Source organism: Microcebus murinus, chromosome 15, assembly GCF_040939455.1.
Source record: "Microcebus murinus isolate Inina chromosome 15, M.murinus_Inina_mat1.0, whole genome shotgun sequence".
In the NCBI taxonomy this organism is placed as follows: Eukaryota; Metazoa; Chordata; class Mammalia; order Primates; family Cheirogaleidae; genus Microcebus; species Microcebus murinus.
In genome coordinates, this window is record NC_134118.1 from 3,128,601 (window position 1) to 3,152,328 (window position 23,728).

Here is a 23,728-nt window from a genome sequence, read left to right on the forward strand (position 1 = left end):
ATTACAGCCTTGAACTCCTGGGCTCAAGCAATCCTCCTGCCTCAGCCTCCTGAATAGCTGGGACAACAGGCACATGCTACCATGCCCACCTAATTTTTTTATTTGTTGTAGAGACAGGGTGTTGCTATGTTCCCCGGCTGGTCTCAAACTCCTGGCCTCAAGCAATCCTCCTTCCTTGGCCTCCCAAAGTGTTGGGATTGTAGATGTGGACCATCAGACCTGGCCAAAACTGGGAACACTTTTCTAAGGGTAAGAAAATTTATCCAAACTTTTGTCCACAGATTTAAAATAGAAAGGATATCTATCTCAAAAGATTGCTATGGAAATGAAATTAGCATATGTAAAGGCCTTTGCATTTGGCCTGGCTGATTAAAACAAACAAAAAAAACCTCCTATCAATAAATGGGCCTATTACTTCTATCAGCTACTGTGTCCTCCTCTCGGGTGAAATAGCTATTTCTTCAGCTAGCAATATTACCATATAATCTCGCTCCTTTATTCTATAAATTGGACAGATCATATTAATTTATCATGCTGCATCAACTCTGTATTCTTGGGTTTAACTCATGCTTTTCATACTATCCTTGGATTATCAAGGCTGTGCTACCCATATGCAATGAACTAAAAGAGTATTTCATCCTTTTTATTCTTTGCATATGTAGGGTAAGATTGGACTGATTTGTGCCTTGAGTGCCACATGCAGTGTCCAGGGGGGGATCTGAACCCAGGTTCTAGCTGACTGCATGCTTGCCCTGTTCTCCCAGATGCAAACAGTCTCAGCAGGGGAGTGCATGGAAGTGAAGCCCCAGTGCATGTGGAACATAGCCTGTCATTCAGTTCTTTCCCCAGACCGTGCACCACCACGGCTTCAAGAACAATACAAAGTCCATGTCCCTTGTTGAAGATGAGAACATCCAAGGCCAGGCATCTCACGCCAGGCGCTGGCCACCAGAACTGTGCTTGCACTGACTTTGGAAGGCTGAGTCCTTTCCAAGAAGAGTGCATGGAAATGTGAAGAGTGTGGAGAGAGGAGGATACAGATGACAGCCTTGTGAGAATGAAAACACCTTTGCCTGTGAGTATTTAATGACTTACAGGGAAAGAACAGATCTCCCCCTCATATACACACAACTCCACAATATTTAAATATAACAGAAGGCCTTATTTTCTTGTTTTAAATCAGTTTTAAAATATTTTTATCATTATACAAGAATTCATATTCACTATAGAAAATTTAAAAATTTTTAGAAATCAAAAAAATTAAACAAAATCACCCAATGTCTTCTAGTGCCATTTTATAAAAGATGTTAGAAGCATTATTCCGGTGGTCATGCCTTTTACTGAGATGTATCCGAATACTGAGTGACAGATAACTCTTCAAAGGCAATTTGACAGCTAAAGGGCAGTATCTCAGTGAGGACCAAAGAGCCTCTCAGAGCAGAGTGCCTGTTGTGTGTCACAGTCTGTGACAGGGCCACCAGCACCACCTTCGTAACTCACTACGATACGATCCCAGGAAAAGGGATGACAAGCCACGGGAGGCACGGACGGTTAGCAACTATTCCACTCGCCCACCCTCTGCCCCCACCTGAGCGACCGCCTTTCCAGGAACAGCATGCCAGGCTGTTGGGGCCAGCCGTAATCGGAGGCTCTCTCTGCAGTGCTGGAAGCATCACATGAATGGACCGTGCCCCACCCCAGAGTCCTTGTTCAAGTCCCCTTGTCCTAATTCTTTAAAAAAATACTGGGAGTACCATGCAGAGGAGGGAGAAGGCTGAAAGACAAAATACAAGTCCTGGCCCCTGCCTTTCCCCTCCTGCTTGCCATGGCCACATCTCCTGATGTTCCTGAGTCCCATTCTGTCACCATGGCCTGGATTCAAGGGAACAGTGGACCACATGGAGTGAGATTATGAGTTGTACCAGGTAATTCGGAGGGGCTGGGCTCCCACTGCCTGCAGACAGGCCTGGGGAGAAGTCCTTCCTGCTGGCCCTGGGAAAAGCACAGCTTCTGCACCTGAACCTGCCCATTATTTGCTCCCATGCTGCTGAGTGTAGCGATCACGTTTCCAGCAAGTAACACAAGTAGACCCAGAAACCTTAGCCACCCTTGTTTCTGTTTGTGATACTTTCAGTGAAACAAGGCCATCTGGTGCTGACTCATGAAGTTGTTGTAAACTACATTACTGTGAATGATCATGTCTAGTCCTCTCTGCCCCTTGGTGGTAATTTGCCGTTTTCGGGGAAGGTGTGCAGTGTGCATTTGAATAGGTATGCGACCCACTGGTCCCAGGGAAGCAGAAATGCCTGTGGAGAAGGGGACTGATTTCTCCCTAGTCTGAGTTACCCTCTCTCCCCACCTCCCTTGCTCGCTCCTGAGAGCTCCCTGGGGAGGGTCTCGGAGGCGTGCTTCCCTTGCCTCCTTGCAGCTCCCATTTCACCCTCTCCTCTCCTGGGAAGTGGGTGAGACTTCGATGCCATGAGTAGAGAGGAGAGAGAAGCACCCTTTGTCTTCTCGAGCAGAGTAGCACAGTGGACCAAGGGGGCAACTGTCTGCCCACAGTGAAGCTGTGGGGTCCTCCGGGCTGTAGGGGGTGGGGGACATTTTGTCCCCAGCAAGGGTGAGCTTAGTGACCTAGGTCCTAGAAAAAACATCTCACTTGCAGACACACACACAGAGTTCTAAACTTGAGATTCATAATCAGGCCCTTTATTTCCGAGCTGCCAGCACCGCGCAGGCGCAGGTAAGGTCACTTGGGATGCGGGCACAGTGTGGCGCGCCAGAGGGAAGCAGGTCAGCAGGAGGGAGGGCAGGGCTACACGAGTCTGGACGTGTCCTCACGGGGAGGAGAACCGGCCACAGAACAGGATCCCGTGGGTCCCGCTGTGCTGGATGAAGAAGAGGAAGGGGCGGTCGGCACAGAACCTGGGGGTGATTCTGGCGCACCGCATCATCATGATGGCGGCTGTGGCAGCCGCAGCCTCTGTGCCCTCCTCGTTGACCTCCACGAAGGACTTGTGCACGACCTTGGACAGAAACAGATCTCTCTTGGACGACATTCCGGAAAAGTCTGCCCTGGCCTGCTCGAAGGCATCGGTCATACCCAGGCTGCGAAGGACATTCTCCATGTCGTAATTCTCCTCCAGTTTAAACCTGGGGAGGAACACTTCCACCTCTTCTTCATCCATCATGTCTGGCCTCGTCCATTCTATAAACTTCTCATAAGTGATTTCTTTTTCCACCTAGAAGGAGAGAGCAGAAGACTTTAAAACCGGTAGCCGCCAAGTGAACACCCCTGCTGTGTGGCAGGGTGGCTGCGGGCAGCACGCTAACAGGTGACACAGTTCGACAGCTAGCGCCCGGCCACAGCCGCGGTTACCGTCATCAAGTCGCTGTTCTCGTCTGGAAGCATGATGATCATGTTCAGCTCCTTGCCCACGTAGGGAAGCACCAGAATTTGGGTGAATATTTCTCCTATATAGGTGATGTTAAAAGTAGATTTCTTAAACATCATTTGCACGGGTTTCCTCTCACTCTGCAAAGGAAACAGATAAACATTAAGCTGAAACAAGAGCCAGCTGACACACTGGGCGAATCCGACAGAGCAGCCCCTAGGAACACTTGCTCCCACAGCTTCTAGGACACCCTGGCCACCCTGCTGTTGGCACGTGTTCATCTCTTCACCCTGCAGACACCGTGGTGCCCGGGGGCAAACCCGACACTTATTTTTCTCTTGGCGATCTCAGTCTCGTGACTTTAAACATGGTTCTCACATGTACATCCCCAGCACGGACCTCTCTCTCCTCTGCAGGCAGGACTCATACTTTACTGCCTACTTGGCCCACACATTTGGACATAAAAGAAACTCCCCGTGTTGCCTGTGAAACTGGGCCCCAAAGACTCCCTCCAAGTCCGTTCCATCCACAACTCTGCCCCTCCCAGCTGAGGGCACCATCGTCCAGCAGTCAAAATCCTTGGAGGGCCCTGGATCCCATCTGTCTCCAGCATCCATGTCTGACTCATTAGCAAATTATATTGGCTCCACCTCTAAAATATAACCCAAATCTGACATGCTCTTTCTACCTCCATGGCTAGCAGCCTGCCCTAGAGTATCACAACATAATTCTGCAATTGTTCTCCACACAGCAGCCAGACGGATCCAGTGAGACCCACGGCAGACCACGTGGCTCTTTAGCTGCACGCCCTTCCCTGGCTCCTCCCAACTCAGAGCAGGAGCCAAAGTCCTTAAAACGACCTGCGATTGCAACAAGAGCTCGTCCTCCTTCCCTCTCCCTTTGTTCAGCTGCAACAGTCACAGGGGCCTCTTTGTGGTTCTGGGGGCAAACCGGCCCATTCCACATCCACACAGTGCCTCCCCCCTCTCCTCCTGCCTCTTTCTGGCCTTTGCTCACATACTGCCTTGGCAGAGAAGGCTTCCTTAGTAGCTCTCACCTGAAACTATGTCCCCACCCCAAACACAACCTACAACCCCTCTCCGTAGCAGCCGCCACTGTCTGACACACTCCCGTGTTCCTAGGCTCGCTGCCTCTTCCCCAGGAAGGCATGCTTCGCTAGCTTTGTACACGGCAGTCACGGTGCCTAGCACGATGCCTGGCCCTCAATCAACTTCTGCTGAATAAATTAATAAATGAACTAACTAGCAGGGATACTGAAAGGCCAGGCAAAATTCATACCGCTTATTCGAAAAACTGCATTGGTTGCCAACGCATCCCCAGCCAGACAGGGAGAAAAACTGGAGGATGGTGGCATCCCCATCCAACAATCCTCCTTGGTCCCTGACTCCTAGCACCTCTGAATTCACTAACTACCCCACGACAGACACCGCTGAAGGCATGTGTAGTCTGCTGCTCGCTGGGATAGCACGTTGTTGTGTGCAGAATGGAACACACCAAAGACGCTGCTACCGCAGCTTCCTGTCTCCGCCTTGCCGAGGCCTGCCTGAGCCAGCCTGAGCCCGCGGCAGCCCCTGGCCTCGGCTACCCCACTCGCTTCCTCAGCCAGTGACCAGCATGCTTTTCCATGACTGGACAGACAGTAAATATTTTGGTGTTGTGGCCACACACAGTTTCTGCCACAACTACTCACCTGCCATTGTAGGATGAAATACGTAAGCATGGCTTTATTCCAATACAACTTGATCTAAAAAACTAGGCAGTAGGCTAGCTTTGGCTTCAGGCTGTAATTTGCTGACTCCTGCCTTAGACAGTTTCTCCCCAAACCCCTCCAGAACCCAAAGCCTCCAATTTTGCAATATAAAAGGATCCGATCTTGGTAACTGAATGATTCACTAAATATGCAATTGTGTAGATAAATTCTATGTCATTTAGCAATAAGAAATTAAAATGAAAATGCATATCAATTCAAAATCTGTGCCCTTGGGGACATGTCCTCCACATGCTGGGGCACCCAACACTGCAGCTCCTCCCCCTTCTTTCTCCACTGCAGAGATGAGAAAGCGAGAGAGGACCTCTCCCCAACCCACACGAAACAGTTCTGGCCTCTGCCATGCAGAAGGAGGGTTTCCCTCTCTGAATGCAATGGCAGAATCTCTGAGGGGAGAAGGCTTAGGCCCTGTCCGCTCTGTCCCTGTCCTTCTCTGCTGCTTGGACTGCAGTGGTCTGGCCATCTGGTGACGTGAGGAAGCAGGACCGTGCTGAGGATGGTGGAGCAGGAAGAGTGAGGCGGCCCCTGGGACAGGCCCCAAGGCCAGGTCAGCCTGGGTCTGCACCAGCTCCAGGTGAACTTCTGTGAGCCGAACCACAGAGAGCTGGTGTTTCTGTTATAACATACATCTTGTTAAAGATTAATTTCAGGGAGAGAAAAAAAATTTGCCAGGGGAAAACTGGACAACTCATTTCAGAATAAAGCTTGAAAGAAAATATTATACATTTCTTGAAAAACTGAAGCGTCAGGCTCAACTTGGCCTGGAAGAGCTAATCAGTGATCAAGAATGCACTGTATCTGTGCAGGTGCAAAGACCTCTGTGGTTAAAATGAACGAAACACTAAAGAATAAACTGGATTTGGTGAAAGAGGAAGCGCCGTTAGCAAACGACATCTTCGCAGCTAAAGATCGCTAAACTCAGCATCCACCTACGTGTCCTTTTGTTTGCTTGTTTAAAAACAAAAACCTGTGCTTATATCGTCTTTACTGTCAAGAGGAGACTGAGTATCGCTCCTCGGTTTGCCATTCAGGGAGGCCCGTGTGCCCAGGCGCCTGCGGGTGGCTCAGCCCAACAAGTCAGGGAAGATGGGCAGAGGGTGCGGGGCGGCTCAGCCCGCAGGAAGACCGGCAGGGGGCGCGGCGGCGGCTCAGCCCGCAGTGTCCCGGAAGACCGGCAGGGGGCGCGGCGGCTCAGCCCGCAGTGTCCCGGAAGACCGGCAGGGGGCGCGGCGGCTCAGCCCGCAGTGTCCCGGAAGACAGGCAGGGGGCGCGGCGGCTCAGCCCGCAGTGTCCCGGAAGACAGGCAGGGGGCGTGGGCGGCTCAGCCCGCAGGAAGACAGGCAGGGGGCACGGCGGCTCAGCCCGCAGTGTCCCGGAAGACAGGCAGGGGGCGCGGCGGCTCAGCCCGCAGTGTCCCGGAAGACCGGCAGGGGGCGCGGCGGCTCAGAGGGGCAGCGCACCGGCGGGAGGACCGGCCGAGGGCTGGCGCGGGCGCGGGCAGAGCCTGGGTCCTGATGGGAATGAAGCTAGAGAGCTGGAGGGAAATGGGCGGGATCCGGGCCCACCAAAAGCCGCAGCCACCATATTTTAAAGGAGTTTGAACTTCAGAAGCTGAATTAAGCCGAGAACGACACATCAGACGCGCCCCGCGGGCGGCAAGAGGGGCAGGTGCCGGGGTGGGCCCAGGAGCATGCGAGCACCCCGAGGACACGCGGGGCAGGAGCAGGGTGACAGAAAGGCCCCAAGGCCCGCGGGGAGCCCGGGCCACCAGCTACCCCAGGCCACGTAAGGCACAGTTCCTTGAGGTGGACTTGTCCCGTGTTTTGGAAACCAGTGTGAACAAAGGGACCATTCCAAGAATCTCCTTTGCCATTGCACAATATTCACCTTGCTGACTTTAAATGGTCTCTCCTTGGTCTGATCTTTGTTAAATTGTTTATCCCAGTTTCCTTTGAAGTAGATGGCATTCACGAGAATCAGATTAGTCAATGAATTCACTGAATCTGGAGACAGGAGCTCTGCAATTTTACCTAATAGGAAGAATTAAAGAGCACCTTAGTTAAAAGTTTGAGTTTGCTGGTGCACGACACATCAGAAACGACATTCGAACCGGGGCATCTCCTTAATTAGTGAGGTACATAGATAATGAGTTTCACTGTCCCTCAAATGTAAAGGGATACTTGTCCTTAAAACAAAGCAACAAAAACTGTAAAAGTTCTGGTAAGAAAAACACTATCATTTGAATAAAACACACAAAGTGAACAAGTAGATGTTAACATGTACAGGATGAATTCATAACATATGAGATAGAAAGGAATAACTGGTGCCTATGACTTAAAGACAGGAACTTAAAGGACTGTCAAAAAGATGGGTGGTTACAAGATGTTATAAGCCTAAAGAACAGTTTAAGAACTGCAGGTAGGCTAGGGCATGGCCAAGTGTCCAGCAGCAATGCATGAAAACTGCAGCGCATGAGCTGTACCGCTGAGGGAGACAGCTCATGATCCATAATAAGAATTTTTTCATGCTATTTGTGAAAGGAAAGACTATACTAACATTAACACCCCCCCAAAAAAATTAAAAATGTAGCTTGTTCCAGAAGAGGCATCATAGGTACATTGATGAGAGCAGGGAAAGCTACAGAAACTGTCATACATTCCAAAGTTTCAAAATGTCAAATACTGATAATAATTCCGAAGCAGATTTTTAAGATTTAGTTATCTAGAGAAAAAATAATCATTCCTGTTTATATTTGACAGTCTCGTGAAGGAAATGACAATAAGACTGATTAAGATACTATTACAAACAGAATAAGAATATATTTTCACCTTCTGTCTTTTCCGCCACCCAGGTGTTTATGTGTTTTCTAGACTCCTCTGCAGCACTGATAAAGTCGAGCTCTCCCATCTCTGCTTGGTAGAATTTGTGGCAGGAATCTTTAAAAGACTAGGAGAGACAGAGCAATATAACTGCATGGCTACTAAAATAATGAACACCAACAGCTTACTTCTTCATTGTGCCAAATCAGAGAATCAATAACTTCATGATTTACATGTGTAATATAAATAAATATAAGGAATTAACCTAAAATCCAACTTTTTAGTTTTTAGCTTTTATTTCTTTTTTGAGACAGGGCTGTGTTGCCTGGGCTAGAGTGCAGTGGCATCATCATGGCTCACTGGAACCTCAAACTCCTGGGCTCCAGCAATTCTCCCACTTCAGCCTTCTGAGTAGCTGGGACTACAGGTATGCACCACCACATCTGGCTAATTTTCCATTTTTACGTAAAGACGGGATCTCACTCTTGCTCAGGCTGATCTAGAGCTCCTGGCCTCAAGCGATCCTCCTGCCTTAGCCTCCCGGAGTGGTAGGATTACAGGCATGAGCCTCCGTGTGCCCAGCCTTTAGCTATATTTAACCCTAGCTTATAAACTAAATCAAATCATGGTCTGAATATCAAATAAACTTCACAAACTGCTGGGTACTTAAAGGGAGTAACCTTGCATCAAGGAGGTACTTGACAAGACATGGTGACCAGCTGTAGTCACACTGTGTGACCCCTGATGATTAACTCCTGCATGCGCTAGGTGCGGTCAGCCCAGCAAGAGCCACAGCTCCCTCTGCGCTGCAGAGCACGTGCAGCAGCCAGGCTCCAGGGCGCCACAGAACAGGGGAAACGAGTGATCCGCGCAGCACTCCCCGCCCAGCGGCACTTCCCCGGGCAGCTCTCTGTGAGGACGCCTGCCAGAAGGGAATCAGTGGCTCTCCAGCACAGAAGTTCGCCGCTGCAGCTGAGGGATGGAATGTCATTCCATTCTGTATTAATTAGCTGCACTGGAATTCAAACAGCTACCTGTGCCTAGTGGCTACTATGCCGGATGGCTCAGTTTTAGACTGTTAACAACTCCCAAAAAAGTTCAAACTGTAATTTGCTAATATATTCTATGAAATGATGTTAATGAACACCTACATTATGCCATATAAAAGAGGAAAATGTGATAGAAAATAAGTGCGCTGAAATAACTAGTTATGTCGACAGTGTACTATGGGATGATTTCCCAAACTTTCATTTGAATAGCTTATGGTTAAATATTTAGTTCCTCTTTTGAGAATTGCTTTTATTTTACATGATCTCACGTTTCTCCTTCAGTACAGCATTAGAGAGACAATGACGCACAGTAGTTATGAACACAAGCTCTATGGCACATTAGCATTGTGGCCTTAGAAAAGTCGATAGGTCTCTCTGTGCCTCCTCGTCCTCCCCTGTCCATGAGGAGACAGCACCAGCTATACCTCAGAGAGTTACTTCAAGGACCAGATGAATTATTTTCATTATTACTGTCTTACATAACATCACTGAGGTCTCAGTATGGGGCAGGCACTGTACAAGGGGAACTTCACGAAGCATTTCATTTAAGCTTTGCATAGTGTGTGCTTTGCCAATTTCACTGCACTGCTTCTTCATCAATGCTTTGGAAAACTTTTTAAATCTCTCAATCTAAGAAAATAGCGTAGAAGTAAACTGGTCACTCACATATTGATACCTTGTCATACCCTTGGATGATTTTTATAACTTTTAGACACATTTGAAAATAACTATCTGCTATTTGTTACTATTTTATAAGCAATGAATAATTAAACTAAAGAAATATCTAATTACATGTTGTGATGGATACTGGATTCTTGTAACACTAAATTAATGAGAAAGAATTAACTAATGTTTCTGATCTCTTTATTTTATATCATAATATCAAAATAACATTTTAATATTTTTCTTTTTCTTAAAATATCTACCAGCAAAGAAAAAAGGAAAGTTAAAGCAAATCAACAATACCTTGTGTTTGTGGAAGTTTTGCTTTTCTTTATATAGACAGTTTTGAGAAAAGACAATAACTAGAAAGTAGCTAAGACTGATAAAAATAAGTAAAACAAATTGTAAAAGATCACACTGGTATAAATCTTACCAATATTTGACCTCATGCTTGTCTACATTCACTTTATACCATTTTTTAAAAACAATTAATGTAGATTCTGAAACCAAGTTGAAAAATGATAGAAAAAAATTACAGAATAATATTGATATCCCAAACATACAAACAATTCACAAATCAATGAGAAAAAAGGCATACATACAGTCTGATAGAAAAATGTGCAAAGGATAAATAGACAATTTGCAGAAAATACATATATGCTCAAAACACATAAGAAAATTGTTCAATCTCACAAAATCACACTATAAAAGGTTAACAGCATGCGGTGTTGATGATGATGGGTGCAAATGAGCATGCTGCTAATATTCCTGGAGGGAACGTAAACAGCAATTTGAAGAGCAAAGTAGCAATACTTCTTAAAATTTCAAAGCTTCACTTCTTCCTCACCTCTACAAATCCACCTTGGAGCAACACATGCACATAAGCTCAGTCACATGCAAAAACCTCCACTGCCTATAATAGCCAGACAGGGCTTGACCTCAACTCCTACCAACGAAGGGCCGGTGACTGCGGTGCGGTATGTCCATGCTTAGGCACCAGACAGCAGTTCAAAGACATGAGGTAGAGCCACATAAACGGAGATGCAAAGAATCTAAGATACATTGCTAGGTGATGAGAAGCAAATTTAAAACCATGTGGGTGGTATAATGACATTCACAGCCACACGGTTCCTGCTGGGCCACGTGTCCTCCCCACCTCCCCTCACCACCTTTATGTCTTTTGTGGGTAGCAGCAAGGATGACTTACCGAGAGGAACTCACAAGACTTTTCCCCAAAGAGCCTGTTGGCCGTTCTCAGCAAGTACTGAGTGCCAGTCTTATTCACTTCGGTGAGAAGCGACTGGAAGCCCTGGTGGACATCTCCACCTCCACCGCCACTGCTTTTGTTTAAACAAAGTGCCTGAAATCGAAAATGAATAAAAGCACACAACTTCAGTAAGCTCTGACTTTGGGAAACAGGGACACCACCAAACTTAGCTTAACAAGTGTTCAGATCCCTACTACCACTTCAAAGATCCATCCAACTGAAGACCAAAAGTGTCTTCAAAGCTCCCTCCCTGTACCCTGCCAGTACTGGTATGAGCAGAAATTGCCCCTCCACAAACCCACACAGGCTCTCTACAGTTTGGCTACAAACAGCACTGCCAACCAAACCTCCCGTCTCTGCAAACGGGGCCACTCTTGACATCAGAAGTGCAGCTCTCCTTGGCCCCTGGGTCTGCGCTGGCCTGCCGCTGGCTCTGACCAACAGAGTTCAGCGAAGTGATGCTGTTCCAGGCCTAGATCCTTTTTGAAAGGCCTGGAAGCTGCCACATTTGCTCTCTCGAACCCCAGCCACCATGATGAAGGAGTCCCACATACGCTGCTGGAGGGGAAGCCGCAGGGAACGTCCTGAGGAGCTGGCAATGGGGAGAGCTGCTTGGAAGAGAACGGAGGCCCCAGATGAGAGAGGCCTTCTTGAACCCACTGCCCACTGAACCAGCCATATGAGTGACCCCAGCCAGCACGATGGGGAGCAGAAGACCTGCCTGGATAGGCCATAGGATCAGAGAAACAATCACTGTTATTTACAGCCACCAAGTTTGGGATGGTTTGTTTCGTGACAACAGATGACACATGCAGCCATCTAGAAGTGAAGTTCTACCATGACAAAAACCTAAAATATGTGGCCCTGGCTTTGGATGGAGGCAGCCGGCAGAGGCTGGAAGGACGCTGATGAAATTACTACTAGGGGCTGGAGAAAGGGGCCATGGTGTGCACCCGCAGGAGTGGGCAGACAGCCGCCTGCAGTGGCGGGAAGATGGGCCATCCCGTGAACCTGTGCACCTGGCCAGGGGCCAGGAAGGCTGTGGCTTCTTCTAGCTGCCTGGGATGACACACAGGGAGAGAAAGACGAGCTAAGAGGGAACTGTTCCGCTTCTGAGCAGGATTTAAAGGAACTATTTCCAACCCAGAGGAATGACCATGTAAGGACACAAGGAGAGAGGCCCCAGGAGAAACTAACCTGCCCACACCTGATCTCAGACTTGCAGCCTCCAGAACTGTGAGGAAATAAAGGAATTCCTGTGGCTTAGGCCCCAGTCTGCGGTGTCTGTTACAGCAGCCCTAGCAAGTTAATATACCTCCCCTCACTATCTTTTTTAAATACAAAGGCAATTCTATTTGCATATTGAAGATGCTAGGAAATGACATGATAAAGTTAACAGCTGATAGAAGAAACACAGGTTTGACAAGGCAGCCTTGCCTCGAGCCTGCCCCAGAGCACCCTGGCGTCCCAGCTGCATCTCCAGCTCCATGCATCTGGCTGACAACATCATGGCTCCCTCTGTGAGCCTCATTCTTTTTTCTTTTTCTCCAGTCTGGGAATTCTGTGCTGGTGCACGGCTCTTCCTCAGAAAGAGCTTCTTCCTTAATATGTTTCTTTTTATCCATTTTCTTCCTCACTGATGTCTCCTCTTCTTCTACCACTTCTTCTTGTTTCTCTTCTTCAACTTTAATTTTAATCTTGGCTTTTTTTTCCCACTTTCCTTTCAGTAATTTCATCCTCTCTATCTACCAGCTCTACTTTGTTTCTTAGAACAGGTTGGAAATATGGAGTCACCACAAAGAGGATGAGTCTTCACTTTACATTTCTGTTCACATTTTTCTACTTTTGCTCATGCCTTTTCTGTTCCACTTACAGATCGAGAATCACATAAAACAAAAAGTATACTGTGCCCAAGATCCAGCTCTTCTTTTACACCCCCTCCTAGTTTAGCATCAGCTATAGCCAGGGCTCTGTGGGCTGCTTTTACTCTTGTCTTCAGAACCTCCTTCAGCTTTATTGCTTTTGTCCTCTATCAGGGCTGTGAGTGCTGCTAATGCTTCTGCTGTAGCCTGAAATTTCTCAAAATGTGCTAGCTTTATTATTTTATTAGCTTCCTCTGGAGTTTCAAATTCTTTCCATGAACTATCAACCTCTTGAAGTTTCTTCTCACTTAGAACCTTAAAGATGACGTAGCCCATGGGCATTTCGGTCAGGGCACTGCACAGCCCGCCGTGAGTTAGTGCGAAAGGACCGACTTTGCAGCCCCAAAGGCCTGCTACACCATGCCTGACAAAGCACAAACCCACACACCCCCCGCAAAGAATCAGAGCATGACACCTAAACGCTCCACACGGAACTGCCCCCGTGGCTTTTGAAGGGAGTGTCCCCTGAAGTTATCTCACCCTGTCTCACCACTGCATGTCTGAGGAGGTGCGGAGGGGTAGGATAATTGTCTCTTTTTAGTTCATGAATCTCTGTACCCAAGGAGCCACACGGAGGAGCTGCAGCTGAAGAGCCTCAGCCACTCCTGTTCCTTCTGGACTTCCAGCCCGAGCCTGAGCCCAGGGTGGGATGAGACTTCAGGGCTCTGGGAGAGCTGGTACCCATTAGAGGCCAGAGGGCAGGCAGCGGCAGCATGGGCGGCCCCAACAAGCCACACCCGTGGTGTTCATGGCCTTGCTCAGCCCTTCTCAGATTGACCCTGGGCTTGGAGGTATGCCTGCCTGCAGCAGCGGGCCTGAGCAAGTAGGACTCACGCAGAGGCTTGATACACACTTGCGCTCCCAGCCGCCTTCCCTCTGGGAGAGCTTCCCCTTGGAATCCAGTTACTGTGCCTACAGGAGCCCCAGCAGCCCTGCCAAAGACATGTGTGTGGAAGGCTCCCAAGAGGAAGACCACAGGGGAGGGGCCTGAGGTGTCCTGCTGACCTCCTCCCCCTCCCTGAAGAAGCCACACCGTGAGGGACCCACCCAGCACCAAGCAGAGCAAAGGAACTACCTGATCTACCCAGAATCAACAAACAGAAAAGTGTCATCCTAAGCCACTAAGTTTTGGAATGTTGGTTACTCAACAACAAATAACTGAAACACTACTGAAACATTTTTTGGCTGACAAGTGCCATTCGAAGGGTATTTTATATATAAATGAGAAAATAAAAATTTCTAACAACCAAAAAGAAGGTGACAATACCCAAAGTACATCACAGGACTCGACCCGAATGGTGATTCTACATCTATATACAAACTCATAAGCAAGCTAAGCCCCATGGGGATGAAATCACTCATTCCTCTGAATCAAGCCCCCTCCCACCCGACAGGTCCAAGCACTCTGGCTAGGGGTAGCCTGTCCAGGACCATCAGCTCACCATCCCCTGTGACACCTGCAGTTACCCGTCCAGAGCAATCCTTTGGGACTTGGAGTGTGGAGGAAGAACCAATTGGCAATTAATAGCACTTACTTTTGCCCTGACACCATACCTGGGCCATCTGGGCGGCCGTGTTGCCCTTTGCCCCCATGGAGACCATGGCCAGGGCAGAGGAGATGCTCATGGGTGAGAAAAACACATTCTTGGAGCTGTCTTCACCCAGGGTTTTCAGCAGGTTTAAGGCGAAGGTGCCATTTGCTTCTGCGAGAGCATCCATGGTGGGGAGCCTGGAAGGATGGATTCACGTGAGCATGACACAGGCTGGCGCACGTCCACTGCCGCTGACAGTCACCACGGACACTCTGGGGCAGTAGCAGGCAGAGAGACACATAACACCCTGAGCGTTTCTTTTTGGGGCCCTCAAAATTATTTTGTGTGTTTCTAATATTAAGCATAAAAAATGAACAGTCATGTTTAGAATACAACCCCGTATGAGGACATCTACCTGCACGTTTGCCCGTGAGTGGGGAGCAAGAGCGGGAGGGGGGGCCGGGCGCTGTGGCTCACGCCTGTAATCCTAGCTCTTGGGAGGCCGAGGCGGGCGGATTGCTCAAGGTCAGGAGTTCAAAACCAGCCTGAGCAAGAGCGAGACCCCGTCTCTACTATAAATAGAAAGAAATTAATTGGCCAACTGATATATATATAAAAAATTAGCTGGGCATGGTGGCGCATGCCTGTAGTCCCAGCTACTCGGGAGGCTGAGGCAGAAGGATCACTCAAGCCCAGGAGTTTGAGGTTGCTGTGAGCTAGGCTGACGCCACGGCACTCACTCTAGCCTGGACAACAAAGTGAGACTCTGTCTCAAAAAAAAAAAAAAAAAAAAAAAAAAGAGCGGGAGGGGGCACAGGAGACCATTTACTGGAGTCACTTCCACGGCTGTTCTTCAGGGCGCCATACTGGCTTAGATGTGTTGTGTTGTAAATTTGAAAATGATTAAAAATGATAAATTCACTCAGAGTTACACAGGAAAAGATGGCTGAATGTCTTCATAATGTGGGAGAAGACCCCATTTTGAGTAGCCTGAAGCCTTAAAATAAGAGATGATAAATCAAGCCACACACAGAGAGGCACGTGAGTCATATGAATAAGCACTCGCTGACTCTCAGCCCTCCTTCTAGGAAACCTACGCAGGTGGCAAGGCCCCGTTCTCAGCTAGCACAGCTAGGGGCTCTGAGGACCTCCTGCTGCGCAGCCGCCGCCACGGCCCCTGGGGAGCAAAGGGCGCCTGGGCGTGCACTCGCAGCACCTCGCCTCACCACGCAGGCCCCGCTCTGGGCACGGGCGTGCCCACCTCCACCTCCACCTCCAGACGCAGGCCCCGAGGTTGGGGCCCGGCTGCAGGCCTCTTCTTGACAGTCGGCCACGCAGCCCTGCCAGGGCTCAGCGCAGAACACGGCCGGGCAGCCGGGGCGCGGTGAGGTGGGTTCTCTTCAGGCAGGTCGGATCACAGAATCACAAAACATTCAAGCACGACATGTCTTCAGAGGCACCTACTGTCAGCTCCCCATTTTACAATGGGGAAGGTGAAGTTCACAGAAGAGAAGTGATATTTCTGGGCCAAGGGGCGGACGAGCTAACTCAGGGCTAAGGCCTTGTCTTTCGGCTCCTGCTCAAGAAGAGCCTGCAAGACTTGGGAGGCCGCACACGGGGCAGACAGGGGCCCAGTGGTCAGGCGGTTGCAAATGTCGCAGGGCAGGCGGGGAGGTGACTCCGGGTCCAGAGCTGTCTGCTCTGACACAGTTCACAAACATCTACCAAATCGGTCGGAGAATGCCACATTCTGAGGCATTCCCAATGACTCACTTGAGCAGTGGGCGGGAACCCACAGAACAAGGAAGGGAGAAGTCAGGCAGATATTTCCAGGCTAGATGGCAGAGGGAAGGAGGTGCCCAACTGAAGGACCTGTGAGGAGGTATAGAATTAACCCCTTCTTCACCGAGCGGTCCTTGACATTCACAGCTGTGTTGGCAGAGTGAGGGCCACAAGGATAACCGGGTCCTCCTCCCTGGAACCTGAGATCACTCCCTCATGTGGCAAGAGGGACTCTGCAGCCATGACTCAACTAAGGCTGCTGAGACGGGGAGATTATCCTGGATGATTTGAGTTGCTCTGAAATGTAATCACATGTAACTTTCTAAGAGGGAGGAGATGACAGAGGCAAAATGAACACTGGCTTGGAAGACAAAGGGGCCTTGAGCCAAGAAATGCACGGAGCGCACTGCAGTCGCTGCATAAAGCAAGGAAAAGCATCTCATGCAGCCCCTCGACTTCAGCCCAGCAAAGCTGATCTGAGCTCATGACCTGCAGAACTCTGAGAATAAACACCTGTTGTTTTAAGGCACTGAGTTTGTGGTGCTTTGTTTCAACAGCCACAGGAAACTAATACAATAAATAATATACTCGATAAATCTTATTTGCTGTCCTTGTGTAAATATTTTGTTTTCAAATTCTTCTTTGCTCATTATAGAGAAGACTTGGGACTCTTGGCACTCCTGGTTTGCTGAGACTTGCCGTATACATCTTAAGATTACTAATTTTTGATGAAAGTACAATTTAATGAATGTACACATTACTAAAATTCTTCTGAATATATAGGATTCTTTGGCCATACAGAAATTGTGGGGGCGCCTCGATGGCCCTTCGGCGGCGTCTCAGTGGCACAAGTGAGGAATTTCCCCCCCCCTTTGTGTGAAGTAGGGTGAGGCAATTAGCGAACACCACACATCTGTTTATTCTCATACCTCCGGTTATCTCTTGGGTTGGGAAGAAAGGCAAAAGGGAGGTGGGATGCGCAGGGATCGCGCAGAATACAAAGAAAATTAATCACTTCAAAGGTCAGCTCATGACCAGCGCGTAATTAGTTTGTGCGTTGCTAGGGCCCTTTGGGGGGGGGATAAGAGGCACCCCGCAATTCAGGTCGGGGTCCTTGCCTAAGGAGCGCGACCACTGCGTTGGGGCTCGAGGGCTCGGACCCTGGCTAGCCAGACAATAAAGCTCCTCTTGTGATTTTACATCCTCAGTGTCTCTTTCCTTCTGTTCGGTGGGGTTGAGTAAGGCCGTTCCCTAACAAAATAACTCCAGGATTTTGTAGAGAACATCAATATAAACAAAAGTAGCCATTATATGAAACTGAAGCAACCCATTTTTTGTTCTTAGATTCTAGATCAGCAAGAGCTGCCCACTTATCAACTTTAGGAAAAACAATTGGTAAAACAAGAAAACTTTTAAATTAAGAATAAAAAACGAGACACCCCAAAGCAAGAAACACAGCCTTAATGTCAAGACTCAAACAAGTGTCTGCGGACTACTCACAACAGGTGCTCTTCCCTGGCCTGGGGACAGGGACACTTCGGACTTTCCCCCAAGACGGCTTAGCTCACAGAGAGAGGCTGCAGCTGTCCAGTCCACAATTAAAGTTATTACATACGGACTCTCCAGACTCCTGCAGCTATTGTTTTACAAGCTTAAGTTTTCCATTAACCCCATTCCATCCTGTACATACTTTTCGGGTTCCCACCTGGAACAAACCTAACACTTCCCAAACCATTTGTCCTTGTTCTTCTGATTTGGCCTGGTGGACAAGTGGCCGGGCTTTTGGTAACAGATTGAGATAAAAATATCTGTCATCTCATCCTGGTATAACTTTGGTCTGATAGGTCTGGCAAGGCCAATACAATTCATGAAACAAATGAGAAGGAAAATTATCAGAAAGGAGACAAAAGCATAGTTGGATGTTCTACCTGAAAAGCAGCGAGAAGCAATGAAATACTCTTAAAACTGGTAAATAAAGAAATAAATAATGGAGTCAAATGGGCTACAAAAAAATAGGAAAAACAGACCCCAGTAGAAATATGTGCAAAGAACATTAGCAAATTACCAAAAAAAAAAAAAAAGTGAGAGAGAAAACAATAGCTAATGATTATATTTAAAAGTTTCAACTTCAGAGAAAAATAGTAAATACCAATTTTTTAGAATATTCTATGTGCAAGGTCCACATTAGCACTTTTCTTGAAAGATCCTTACAACCCTGTAAAGTAGGTGCTGGGAACTTCAGAACTGCAAGCAAAGGTGTAGAGCCTTATCTCTAAGAATCAGTAAGTAGCGCAGAGGACCCAGGGCTATAGCCAGCAGAGTTAGGCCGGGAAGCTAGGTCTGTACAACTCTGGGGTTCACTTGCTTAATCACCATGGTACACAGCCTTCCCAAAAAAGGAAACAAATAAAATATACCTTTTTAAACCATGAATTTGCAAGTACAAAAACCATTCATTTCCAATACTGACAAAGACAGGCAATCTGTCTCATCCTATGCAACTGATGCTTTAAATTGGTACACCAATATTTCCTGAGTATAATGTAGAATTATGTTTTAAAAAAGTAAAATAAAGTGAGAGTAGGAAGAAAAGAAAATGTCACAAAAACATACCATCTGAATAAAAAATAACACTTCTAGGAATGTCACTAAAGATAAAATTCACAGGTACTGATAAAAATTTTATACACAAAATAACTATTAAAGTACTTCATGTGCCACAGGGAAAAAATCTTTAAATACTCAACAACAGAGAACTACATTCTGTCATATCCATGATAGAATCTTTTTTTTTTGTCCACTGAGGCATTTTATTTGTAAGTATGTATTACATCCCTAGAAAATGAACCCCAGAATTTTCCCTCCTGTGTGTTTTCTTCTTGCTTTTTCATGGACCATGATGCCAGCTGAAGTTGTCAATACAATGAAACCAAACTGGCAGGATGGGAGCAGATTTTTCTGCTATTTTTCTAGATCTTTGAGTTGCACATCAAATCTGGGGCTGATCACTCCACACTTGTTTAACCTGCCTGTGAGGTTCACAACAATTTTCCCAGCTTTGTGATCATCGATGATTTCAAATTTGCTAATGTAACCATGCTTCATCATCACAGTTAGAAACCGGACAATGACTTTGGAGCACGGCCTTATAAGAACCTGGCGTCTGCTTCTCTTTTGGGCATTGTTGATGCTCTTAAGAGCTTCAGCCAGGACGTTCATGCGCACCATCAAGGCGGCATGGAAAGATGGTGGAAAGCCATGATGGAATCTTAAGGGAAGTAATCATAATTAAAATTAGAGTAATGTCATAGGACTGTACAAGATTATGTGGGGAAAAAAGAAGATACAAAACTAGAAGTACAATTTAATCTTATCGATGCAAATTAGGCGGGGAGTACATGGAGTTTTGGTGCTGACCGGAAATACTGCTGCTGTTGCTAGGCACACCAGTGACAGGGCTGGGATACATATTTCTTCTAAGTCCCGCATATCTCATGCTGTAAATAAGATCGACATTTAAAGTCTGATACACCTTGCTCTGTTAAAACACACTTGCACTTAGAAACTTTCACCTAGGCTGCAATTTTACTGCTCTTTCATAATATGTATGTGTGGCCCTCAACCACTGCCTATCAGCCACGTTATTAAAATGGTTCCACTTTGGACCCATTGCTCTGTAGAGTGCTGCATAGCTGTCTCATCTGAGATACCTCTTTGCCAATAATACCTTGCGTTTGGACCCCAAGATCTTCCTGCTTCATGGTTTACTCCCTTACTTTGTTGGAGAAAATTGTTCAATAGCTTTCTAAGACAGAATATAAATATTCTGATTTCTTTTATTTTTGGAAATGTCCTTATTCTACCATTCCATCTGACTGGCAGATAGGCAGGGTCTATGATGGTTGCACATCATGTTACCTCCAAATCTCTGAGGCATTTCCTCCAGACTGGCTCTCTGTTCTTTTTCTGTACCTCATATTTGTCAGGTACAAAAGTCTGGGAATGACTTCATCCAGGACTTTCTGACCTTCTCCATGCATGGCACACACAGAAAATGGTACTTGTATGACACTTTGAAGCAAGGCTACTTGCTGCAGAGATGACCAGCCCAGAGCTTCAGCCACCCTGCCCCACCCCAGCTTCCCTGAGCTGGAGGGTTCCATTCTCTTTCTTGAATTTTCCATAACAATGACATTTTGCTCTATTTTCTGGAAAACAGTCCATGATTTTATCCTTCAATCCTTCTAGTGATTGTTTTATTAACTTAAGCTATTGTACTTTCGATTTCCAAGGACTCTTTCTTCTCTGATGGTCCTTCTTTACAGCCTTCCTTTTTTTTTTCACTGAATCCTCTTCTACTCCCTGCATTGTCTTTCCCTGCGGTCCTTTTGCTATTGTGGTTAGTGTTGGCTTTATTTTATTTATGTCTCTCTCTTTCATACCTAGGCTTCCCAAAAATGCCTGATGACCCTTGGATGTCAGTCCATATTTATGAGGAAAACACAAAACAATGCTGGAAATTTTGTTGACAGGGCAAGACATGTTAGCTAAGGGCTTCACTGCAGCGTGGTCAAGGGGTCAGTAGTTTTTTGGTTGAGGAACCAGCAAATGGAAGAACCTTCTAGTCTGGCTGCTGGTGATGTTCTGAAAGTAGGCTGGGTGGGAGTTGGGGGTGGGGGCTTCCACTGGATCTGTCACCCCTTCGTGGCAGCCCAGTGCCTCCCCATGGTGCCTGGAGGTCCCTGAGTTAGAGCATTTTCATTATCACTTTGCAATAATGAATAATATATACTTAACAATCAATCCTATATAGATTAAAGAGATCCCAATCATAAAAAGAGAGAAAAACCATTAAATTTACCAATAAATTTAGTGGTAAATTTAAAGTTTACCACTAACATATGCCAAATATCAAAAAATTTATACACAATCTAGTGAGATTTTTATGTTGAGGCCTTTCTATTACCCATTCAGTGATTGTGCCAGTAACAAGGGTGCATCTTCCATAGATCACACTGCAAACTCAACACCTTTCAGTGGCTTTCCAAGTACCTAATTCTTTAGCTGAAGTAAATAAGACAGCCAAGTGTCCTTCACACACATATGAAAACACATATACATATGTATATACACACATGTATATGCAAAATTCATTGTGTATTTCAAAATTATTTACTGCTTTAAAAACCGTATACCTTTAAAAATAAAAGCAATATTTAAACACAGTCATAAAAACTGGATATTCATGAACAATTGTATATATATTTTTAAACAAGTCTAACAAATCTACCCTAGCATCGTTTTTGTTTTTGTTTTTCCTGTAGCATCACCAGTAACTTTGAGCAGGTAATGTTCATAATTTATTTTAGTCAACTGATACCATCTGTGAACTAAAGTAGGCTCAACCCCCACTGGCTGACTGAATGGACCCCCTCGAGGCCCAAGGAATATCCTAAAATTAAATTGTCTGCCAGGAGGAGGGAGGTCAGACACGCCTTATCATGCCCTCCTCCCTTCTTGGGGACTTCCTCTGTAACCCATTAACAGGCCTAAGGGTATGCAAGAAAAACCTGCAGGTGCTCAATTTACACAACAAATCTATGTCCCAGTGGCTTACCTCTGAAAACAGCTCCTTATGTTAAAACATTCCAAGCCTTCAGACAAAGCTTCATGTCTTTAACCAATTACAATCCAAAATATCTTTAAACCCACCTATAACCTGTAAGCCCCCCCCCTTTGAGATGTTCCACCTTTTGGGGCCAAACCAATGTATGCCTCCCACGTATTGATTGATAGCTTTACCTGTAACCCCTGTCTCTCTGAAATGTATAAAAACCAAACTGTAACCCAGCCACAGCAAGTCCACTTGCCCAAGGCTTCTTGGCAGTGGCCCCGGGTCATGGTCCTCAAATTTGACTCAGAATAAATCTCTTTAAAATTATTTTACAGAGTTTGGCTTTTTTCTGTTAACACATCTTAATAATTTTTTTAGGTGTCACTACTTAATTGTGCTTTTTAACTTCTATTAAGGATGTCGTTGTTTTCTACAACATTTAATAACCATTTAAAAATAGTTGGAATGGAAACTTGGGCTCCTGCTTTGCCCCTAACCTTAGTTTTCTTATGCTGTCTGTGCGTGTGTGTGTGTGTGTGTGTGTGTGTGTGTGTGTGTGTGTGTGTAACTTCTCTGAGCAGCAACTGCTTAACATATAAACAGGGGAATTACTGTATACATTATATTCTTTCTTCAGATGTCTTGGCCTAATCCCAGGTCAAGGACGCTTGGAAATGTAAGGTGTGTGGTCTTCCAAGGGACCTTACAATGTCCGGCTGAGTACCCTTGTCATCAGATACATAGAAAAGAATATTGATTCTCTTCATTCTAATGTCACTCTACTGTTACAGGTCTGAGTTAACTGTAATATGCTGAATTGTAATGAAATGCCTTGGGTTAGAACTGCCCTTATTTAATCTAAATTGTTAGTTTCTGTAGTCAAGTATGACCAAAAGTGCCTTTCTCTGTGATGGCACCAAGTCCCAACAGATGCAATTACTCAGAGGTGGCCGTGAAACAGCCTGACACACCCATCCATACTGATAACAGCAGTCACTCAAGTTAATCACAGGCTCCAGAAATACCAAGTAGTCCTCAGGACCTTAATCCAAAGGTTACTTAACACAACAGATCTTATCTCATCAGTCCTAAACCGCACCAGGAAGCAAAGAGGCAGCCTGGTGGGGCACATTCCTGTCATCAGGAATAAAGGCCCTGGAACCAAAAGTGCCCAAACTGCCTCAGCTTCCCTCTCCCATTGAGTATTTCTGACAGCATATGAATATTAATTTTCTATACGTTTTCCAAAACTGAGCTGTAAGGGGAAAAAGGAAGAAACTAACTTAAATGCCAATTTCATCTAGCAAACTCCAAACACAGTTAAAGTTTCCCCCATGTCCTCTTTGCCTTGAAGACATCAAATCTTGTAATATTTTGCCTGCAGTGAGTTTGATTAAAAAATCACAGCAGTGACAAGATCGGAGTGGTCCTCACGATTGTGCCCACAGGCCGCAGCGACCTCCAACAGCGCAGCAGAATTTGCCAAGTCCCGAGCCAGGCCGGCCGCCACAGGCGCAGGAGGACGGGTCCCGCCCCTCCGCCTCCAGCCCTCCCAGGTTCCCAACGCCCGGCGCCCGGCGCGAGCCCGCGTCCTGGGGGTTGCGAGGCGAGTGTCACCCGTGGCCTCTGAGAGGGCGGGGACGTCACCGTGGCTGCGGGGCCAGCGAGGGTCACCTGTGGCCCGGGGGCCCGGCGCAGCAGCCCGGGAGGCTGGGCGCCGCCCCCATCCCGCGCCGGCCGCCTCCTGCTCGGGCGCTGGGCCTGCGCGCCCGGGGTCGGGGTCACCTGCCGGCCCGCGACCACGCGCAACTCACCCGGCGACTTCACCGTCCGCTGCTGCCTCCGGCGCCAGAAGAGAACCCGAGCCAGGAGCCCCGCCCCGCCCCGCCCCGCCGG

The 23,728-nt window shown here is 47.1% G+C and overlaps 1 protein-coding gene and 1 pseudogene across 5 annotated transcripts; both read right to left on the reverse strand.

The window, feature by feature from the left end:
* Nucleotides 1-2,687: 2,687 nt before the first annotated feature.
* On the reverse strand, nt 2,688-23,728 carry SERPINB6 (serpin family B member 6). 5 transcript variants are annotated; one of them, XM_012768441.3, is made up of 7 exons: nt 23,647-23,728; nt 14,459-14,633; nt 10,923-11,075; nt 8,013-8,130; nt 7,072-7,214; nt 3,380-3,535; nt 2,688-3,242 (listed from the first exon to the last, which is right to left on the reverse strand). In XM_012768441.3, the coding sequence occupies exons 2-7, from the start codon at nt 14,621-14,623 to the stop codon at nt 2,838-2,840; spliced, it is 1,140 nt and encodes a 379-aa protein (XP_012623895.2). In that variant the 5' UTR covers nt 14,624-14,633; nt 23,647-23,728; the 3' UTR covers nt 2,688-2,837. The 5 variants fall into 5 exon arrangements, with proteins under 5 accessions (XP_012623895.2, XP_012623893.2, XP_012623897.2 ...); XM_012768439.3 differs by lacking the exon at nt 23,647-23,728 and adding an exon at nt 23,507-23,639; XM_012768443.3 differs by lacking the exon at nt 23,647-23,728 and adding an exon at nt 23,480-23,496.
* Nucleotides 18,344-23,104, reverse strand: LOC142876316 (small ribosomal subunit protein uS8-like; annotated as a pseudogene).